Source organism: Pempheris klunzingeri, chromosome 21 (genome assembly GCF_042242105.1).
Source record: "Pempheris klunzingeri isolate RE-2024b chromosome 21, fPemKlu1.hap1, whole genome shotgun sequence".
Lineage (NCBI taxonomy): Eukaryota > Metazoa > Chordata > Actinopteri > Acropomatiformes > Pempheridae > Pempheris > Pempheris klunzingeri.
The window spans coordinates 906034-914516 of NC_092032.1; the positions used below are offsets into that span (position 1 = coordinate 906034).

At 45.9% G+C, this 8483-nt stretch overlaps 1 protein-coding gene across 1 annotated transcript; it reads left to right on the forward strand.

The window, feature by feature from the left end:
• Window positions 1-5707: 5707 nt before the first annotated feature.
• Window positions 5708-6751, forward strand: neurod6a (neuronal differentiation 6a). The gene has a single exon (XM_070853319.1). The coding sequence runs from the start codon at window positions 5708-5710 to the stop codon at window positions 6749-6751; it is 1044 nt and encodes a 347-aa protein (XP_070709420.1).
• Window positions 6752-8483: the final 1732 nt, after the last annotated feature.

Here is an 8483-nt window from a genome sequence, read left to right on the forward strand (position 1 = left end):
GCACAGATTTGGTGTATAATACATGGATGGAATGTTTGAGTGACAGTTCAAGTATTAACCAACGTTATGAAACAGCACTTTGCCTGAAGGAGTTGTTGTGATATTATATCAGTAGTGAGCACTATAAACCTGTAACGGGGTGTTTGCAGGACCCAATAGCAGCACAGTTAATGGAAAAGCAGATGACTATCTGCTGGCTGGGTAGATGGGAGGCAACTGGACCAGAGAGGGACAGGCTAGGCTCGTAGTTAAATCCAGAACCAGGGTGAGCAACAGGCAGGCAGACAGCGAAGCAAACTAACCCAAATGGAGTAAACAGGCGGAGAATCGTTGACAGGCGGGAGGTCAGGTAGTCAGCAGGCAGACAGAAGCCAGGAAGGACACAGGCGTAGCTCGTGGTCAGGAACAGAAGGCTGAGGTAGTTACCAGGGCAGAGATGAGGAGCGATAGTCAGGGGCAAACAGGGTCACAACCAGGAAATCAGTCCAAACAGGAGTGCTGAAAGGTCAGGCGTGGAGCTAAGACAATCTGGCACTGAGGGAGTCTACTGCTGAACCTTAAATAGGCAGGTGAGTGCAATTGCGTGCAGCTGGGGAACTAGGTGAGGGTGATTGCCACTGATTGGAAGGCGTGGCCAGGTAAGTAGGTCAGAGAGTGGAAAATTACCAGCAGCAGCAGACCAGCACAGCAGATTGTGACATAAGCCAGTTTAACACTTTGTGTGCAAACGCAGAATTGAATTTGATTCTTTCCAACCCCCCCTTCAATAAAACTGTTTTAAATCACTGCATAACACAAAGCAACCCAGCAAATATTATTTCACATTAGGTCAGCTGCCTCTAGTGTCCTGCTGTAACTAACTCTGGGTTTGATGTTCTCTCTGCTCATTTATTCAGTCCTCCCCACTCACCCGTTCCCTATTTCCTCATTAGCTCTCCAGTACACACACACACATACACACAGGCCTATTTCCACTAGCCTCTGCCTGCAGGATTTTTAAACCTCGTGGGTTCAGTTGACGTGGAACTGTGACAGTAACAACAAGACAACGATATGATGATGGATTATTGTTCACTATTGAGTCCTGTAAGAACAACAGGCTAATGCTTCTAACATCCCTGTTTTAAACACTGTATGTTCTAGTGCTTACTGTTTTTACTTTAAACAGATGTGTCTACAAGGGGTCGATAGCCACATTCAGAAGGAAAGGACCCAAACGCAGATGCAGATAGATGCCCGGATATTCAAAAGAAAATCCCAGCAACAAACTTTGGCTAGCCACTAGAAACCACTAGATCTACAAGTGTGCTTTCTCCTGGCATCCCTCGTCTTCCTCCATAAGCTCTTCCACTTCTAACTGCTCCAGCCACTGGGATGGCTCCTCAGGATTAGGGAGTGTGTCTTGTAGGGTCTAATTATTCTGCCTCAACAAGTTCAGCACTCCAGTGAGTTTCTCTGAGAAATATTCAAACCAATAAGTTAAAACAACACTAGACTTCACCTGTGTATTTTGCAGGTGTTGCTTTGGGCTTTACAGGCCCACAAGATTACGACAAACAAAACAGGATGACACCCACTGACCTGAACCTTCATACACAGTTATTAATAAACAGCTGGAGAGTCTTTAAGGACTTATTGGGGCAGCCTGATAATAATGAGTTACAATGGTCCAACCTAGAAGTGACAAATGCATGGACTAATGTTTCTGCATCATCTGTGGATATGATGGGCCTGATTTTAGCAATATTATGTAGATGGAAAAAGGCAGTTCTAGAAATCTGTTTAATGTGGGAGTTAAAGGACAAATCCTGATCAAATAAGACTCCCAGATTTCTCACAGTGGAGCTGGAGGCCAGAGTAATGTCATCCACACACATACAGACAGAGACAGATGGAATTCTGGACTTTATCTTGAACTGAAGAGTCTTGACTGGGAGGTTAAATGACACATCACTGGTGGATGGATGTGTGCTCTGGCCTGCAGAACTTGGGGAAGCAGCAGAAACAAGTCAAACCTGTGGAGTCAGAGGAAGAAAAATCATTAGTATGTGCTGGATGGATGTACATGTAACTCACAATATGTCTATAATATGTCTGTCCTCCCAGAAGAATCACAGTCCAGGACCCAAACAAGTTAGAGGTCTTTAGAAACATACAGAGCAGCCACTGTGCATTCAGTGCAATCAGACAGCAGTTTTTACATGTAGTTACCTTGTGAGTGTAAAATCCACACAAGCACCTCTGTGGTTCTCTCAGCGGCCTCCTCTGACCCCTCAGTCCTCCTCAGTCCCACCGGGGGAATCTTTCTGTCTGTAACAATAGAGATACAGAATATTTCACACTTACAGTGAGTAACAACCACAAGCACAAGGTTCATCTCAGAGCTCTTATCCTGCTAAGTTACATGTATCTCTGTATCTGTATGTCGAGGTGTTCTCAGCACATGTCCTGCTCAAACCTGCAAGATGCAATAAGTTTAAATTTGAAAATAATCCCAATAAAGTTGTTTCCATATGATATTTTCAGATGGAATTCAGCACCTCCAGATTCACCTTTAGAAAAAAGGCTTCAAATGTCATTTCAACGGACATGAATTATGCTCAGGATGTTCTATGAGTCTGTGGTAGCCAGTGCTATCTTCTATGCTGTGGTGTGCTGGGGCAGTAGGCTGAGGGTAGAGGACATCAACAGACTGAACAGACTGATCTGCAAGGCCAGTGACGTTGTGGGAGTGAGGCTGGACCTTCTGACGGTGGTGTCAGAGAGGAGAATGCTTCGCAAAGTGTGAGCCATCTTGGACAATGTGTCCAACCCACTCCATGACGTGCTGGTCAGACACAGGAGCTCTTTCAGCGCCAGACTGATTGTACCATGATGCACTACAGAGCGCCACAGGAAATCATTCCTGCCTGTGGCCATTAATCTATACAACTCCTCACTCTGAGTGTACATGTTGTTTATATATGATGAGACTCTGGACTCATCTGGTGCAATAATTTACCGCTGTGTAATAATTTTTAATACATATTTTTATATATTTATATTTTTACTTTGAGATTTAAGTGTTTTCTTATTCTTTTTGGAGCTGTGTGTAACAAAAAGCTATTTTTTTAAAACAAGTTTTTAACAGGTTTTTGAATTGGTCATCACCGTGTGCTCATAGAAATAATGACTTCCAAGATGATGCCAAGAGGATGAATCTCAGCAAATCTGGTGACCTGAGACTCAATAAGAATCCCCTGTGTTTAGTCCTCAGGAACAAATGTTAACACATTAAGCATGCTAACATGCTAAGATGAGTATTTAGCTAACAGCAGCGCTGTACCTGCAGCCTCAGCACTCTGCTGGCATGGCTGCTAGCGTTGCTGATGAACAGTGGACATTGTGAAACCTTTTCACCTTTGATGACTTTTCATGAATAATGACTGACTTATGCTTCCTCAAGTTTGTTAACTTTCCTTCATGTCTTTTTCTGTTACTTCCTGTTTTTCTTCAGTTCATCTTTCCCTCTTTTCAGGCCCCTTGACTTCCTGTCCTTGTGTGTTTCCCGCTCCTGTGACTGTCTGCCCCACCCTGATGGTTTCCACCTGTGCCCCCCTCCCTGGTGTACATATTATTTTGTTTCTGAGTCCAGTCCGGTTGGTATCTATTAGTAAGTATTTTTTGGTACAGACTGTGTCCTGGTTGTATCTTATGCAACATTAAACCGCACCTTTTACGATCGTGCTGCCTCATGTCGAGCTTTTGGATCCATCCTCCTGTGTGCTTCAGGTCGTAACACAGACTGACCTCAGATTTAGATGTGGGTGTAGGATGTGTGCTTATCTGGTACAGATTACTCTCATCATCAGTGAGGGCTGGTGGGTCTAATGATTATTCTGAGACTACGGGCGTGTCGTGTTTTGAATGGGACCTAAACCATCTGATTCACTATCGTTGTCAATGGAGTGGGACGGGATGACATTATGAAGCAGCGATTACATTTCCTCCAGGCTGGGGAGGTTATGGGTTGAAATCGCAATATCAAAATCAGCAAGTCCTCGCGGGGAAGTTATTCTGGACTGAAGGTCTTGTAAGAACCGGTGAAGTGGATCGACTGGGCTCTTTGACAAACCAGTTCTTCCCGGTCAGAAAGAAGTTCTTTATTTATCTTGAAGCTTTCCATCCTTAAAAAGGCTCCACCACTAATATTCAGGTTTTATTTTGTCCCTTTTAGGCCTTGATGTAATGATTAATATCACATCTTCTGTTAAGGCATAGAAATGACTGTTGTTTATTATATAGTGACATTTCTGAATAAATTCATTTTCCATGTTTAATAACAGTTTCTAAACCAACAAGTCCAGTTATACCAACTAGAAATGTATCACAGCCTAATATCATAACCCACAAATAAACAGAGCTTCTGTGGAACAAATATGGTTCCATTTTATAGAGACTGACGATACAACACAAAAGTAAACACCCCCAAAGCTGTCGTCAGTCTCTGTCAGACACACTCTTTAGACCGGACATGTATTATGGATGTTTTGTCCCTCCTTCATGTGCTCACATCATGTGACTGTAGGACTGTAGGACTGTAGGGGCAGCACTTTGATCTAGAAACTCTAATCTGTCCCAAGGGAGCAGCCACACTGGGAGCACTGGGAGGGGGGGGGGGGCATAGTCACACTGGGAGCACTGGGATAGAGGCCCTGGGGGGGGGGCATAGTCACACTGGGAGCACTGGGGGGGGGGGGGGGCATAGTTACACTGGGAGCACTGGGATAGAGGCCCTGGGGGGGGGCATAGTCACACTGAGAGAGAGACAGAGAGGGACAGAGAGGGAGAGACAGAGACAGAGAGAGAGAGAGAGAGAGAACAGGGGAAGAGAAAGACAAGAGAGAGAGACAGAGAGGGAGAGAGAGGGAGAGAGAAGAGGGGGGGGAGAGAGAGAAAGAGAGGGAGCGACAGAGAACAAGGGGAGGAAGAAAGAGAGGGAGACAGACAGACAGAGAGAGAACGGGGAAGAGAGACAGAAGCAGAGGGGGGGAGAGGGTAAGAGATATACAGAGAGAGAGAGAGAGGGAGGGAGGGAGAGACAGAGAGCATCCCTGGAGAACTAACCTGCCCCATGACGTCAGCAGCAGATGGCATCAATGTCTTTAATACTGGAAGAAGAAGAGAGGCAGAGGAGAGGAAGAGGAGAGGAGAGGAGAGGAAGGAGGGAGAGGGAGGAGGAGGACTGATACTTGCTGCTGAAAGCCTGTCTGAGCGCCCGGAAGCTTCAGGAAGATGCTCTGTGGAATTTAACAGCAAACCTGGGTGAGGAGCTCATCAGTGTGGCGGGAGGACGGTTGTGTCTGGCTCTTGTATATTGAAGTGTAACTGAAGAATAAAAACAGGTGGAGTTCTGTTGGGATGGATGACAAGGCTCGTTTCTCTCTGCTCTCAAGCATCACTGCTGTTTTATCTCATGTGGTGTTTGACAGGCATGTTCTCAGTTAGTAGCAGGAACAGGTAACGGCCTTCTATACTAATACTGCAAATGATGATGGATGATAACAATAGTAATAATAATAAGCCCTAATAACACTAAGAATAATAGTAGAGTAGCAGTAGTAGAATTCTCATTGACCATTTAGTTACAGATCCATGTGGTGGTTTCTCTCTGAAAATGCAGATGGGAGTGAGCTCTTGTCTCTCAGCTGATCAGAGGTGATCGGTGATGTTTCCTATCTGGGATCGATACCGTGTGATCTGCTCCGTGTCCGGGTTCTACAGCCCGTCTAATCCTGGTCTGGCTTTTCTCCCAAAGATGCTGCAGGACGACATGCTGACCTTGCCTTTCGACGAGCTGCCCTCCTCCCAGAGCGACGGTCCCTTCAGGACCTCCAGCTGGGCCCCCCACCAGTCCGTCAGACCGGTGAAGCCCGAGCCTGGCGCAGCCCCGCGGGACGCGCTGGAGTCGGAGAGAGAGGACGAAGAGAGGGATGGAGAGGAGGAGGAGGAGGAGGAGGAGGAACAGGCGGGCGGGATGAGAAGGAGGGATTCCCACAAGAAGAAGCTGAGCCAGGCCCGGCTGGACCGGGTTCGGCTGCGGCGCATTGAGGCCAACACACGGGAGAGGAACCGGATGCATGGGCTGAACAACGCGCTGGACAGCCTGAGGAAGGTGGTGCCCTGCTACTCCAAGACCCAGAAGCTGTCCAAAATAGAGACGCTCCGCCTGGCCAAGAACTACATCTGGGCCCTCGGTGAGATCCTGAGGACCGGGAAGAGGCCGGACCTGCTCACGTTCGTCCAGACTCTGTGTAAGGGTCTCTCCCAGCCCACCACCAACTTGGTGGCCAGCTGTCTGCAGCTCAACGCCCGCAGCTTCATGTCGGAGCCCGGCGGGGAGTCGGTGTCCCTGTACCCGGCCTACCACCGCCACCACGGGCCCGAGCTGCTGGGCCCCGGCTCGGCGGACAGCGGGCGGCCCCTGCGGCCCTTCGGCTCCTTTTGCGGCCCCTATGAGGCTCTGTATGACAGCCCCTCCCCAGACTGCTCCAGCCCCCTGGACGCAGGGGCCCTCAGCCCCCCCATCAACTTCAATGGGATTTTCTCCCTGAAACACGAGGAGCCGGCGGACTACCGGAGCTGCCACTACGGCCTCCGCTACTGCTCCATCAGCCAGGGCCCCTCCGCGGAGCTCGGCCCGTACGACGTCCACCTCCGGGGACACCTGTACCAGGGGCACGAGGACCTCAACAAGCCTTTCCAGAACTGAGGGACGGCCCATGTCAGCCTGTCGTAAGGAGACAGAGACGGGGCGCTCCCACTGCTGAACCATCATTAACGGAACGCTTGTTGTGTGGCTGCCACGCGCGTTTTGTCAGGACTGACGTGGCCCTCGGAGGACCGCACGCGCTGTGGCGCGCACACAGACACACACACACGTGGGCGTGATGTTGGGGTTGTTTTGGTTTGGATTTGGCAGCTCGTTTAGTTAAAGCTGGTATTTTTTTTACTACGACTGACCCCCCCGGAATAAGAGAGCACCAATAACACAAAGGCGAAGGGAGCCATGCAATAAGAGGAGAGCCGCACCTTTCTGATTAGTATGGTTATTATTCTAGAAGAATGATTCAATAATAATAACAGAAGGATGACAACACTCTTTATCATCACTATTATTATTATATTATTATTATTTGATAATAATAATAATAAAACAAAAGGATAACAACATTCTTTATTATTATTATTATTATTATTATTATTATTATTATTGTTATTATATTATTATTATTATTATTATTTGATAATAATACTGGCAATGCTGTGTTATTATTACAGTAATAATAATAACAATATTATTAATAATAATAAAACAAAAGGATAACAACAATCTTTATTATTATTATTATTATTATTATTATTATTATTTTATAATTATTATTGTTGTTATTTGATAATAATAATAATAATAATATTGACAATGTTGTGTTATTTTTACATTAATTATAATAATAATAATAATAATAATAATAATTGTGTTATCTTTTTGTTATTGTTGTTTGTAGTTTGTCAGTATTGGTATCCCTATTATCATTATAGTATCACACTTACATTATATATTCTATCATTTTATTATTATGTTATATATTTATTATTATTATATATGATAGGAGCAATCCATCTTTGTTTTTTTGTTTTGTGACTTCGTTTAAATGACGCAGTGAAACTGTGGTTGTAAATATGTAAATAGGTGTGTGTGTGTGTGTGTGTGTGTGTGTGTGTGTGTGTGTGTGTGGATCGCCGTCCCTCAGATGTCGCTGGTGAAAATGTGGCGTTAGTCTCAGGCTTCATGTGTTCGCAGATCCCTTCACAGTGAGCCACAGCGGAAGAATTTCTTTTTCTGTTTCACAGACATCCGGCCACATTGACTGTCCACACATCTCTGGTGTTTCTGCTCCAGCAGGACAGTGATGTGGCCATGCCAAACCTCGGCCCACAGCTGGGAGGAGCCTCACCTGCTTCATGGAACTTTTATACAGCAGATAAAACACAGACTAAGTGAAACACTGAAGGAACTCTTGGTGTTCCTCGGCTGATGAGATCAGCTGGCCTGTGAGGCTGCTTCAGCTCGGTGCTGGTGTGCTTTGAACTCTTTTCTTACTATTGAATATTTAGGATTTTCTGTCTCCTCTTTATGCTCCTGTGTTTGACTGGCAGCAGAGATGATGTGGTCTGTGTGTGCATCATCCTGAGAGAGCAGAGTCTCAGTCCAAAGGATCGCTCTTCTTCTCACCACTATCTAAACATCAACATCATCATCTGTCCACATCCAGCCTGACGGCCAGCGGGAGCTCAAAGAATATGGAGGTCCAGCAGAGTCAGGCAGGATTAGAAGTTCATGCAGATAAAATAATGATCAATGAATGATGTCATGATGGGAATGAGTGTAACTGGCAGACATCTATGGTGCCAGGCAGCTGTAAATGCAGCAACATTTTATA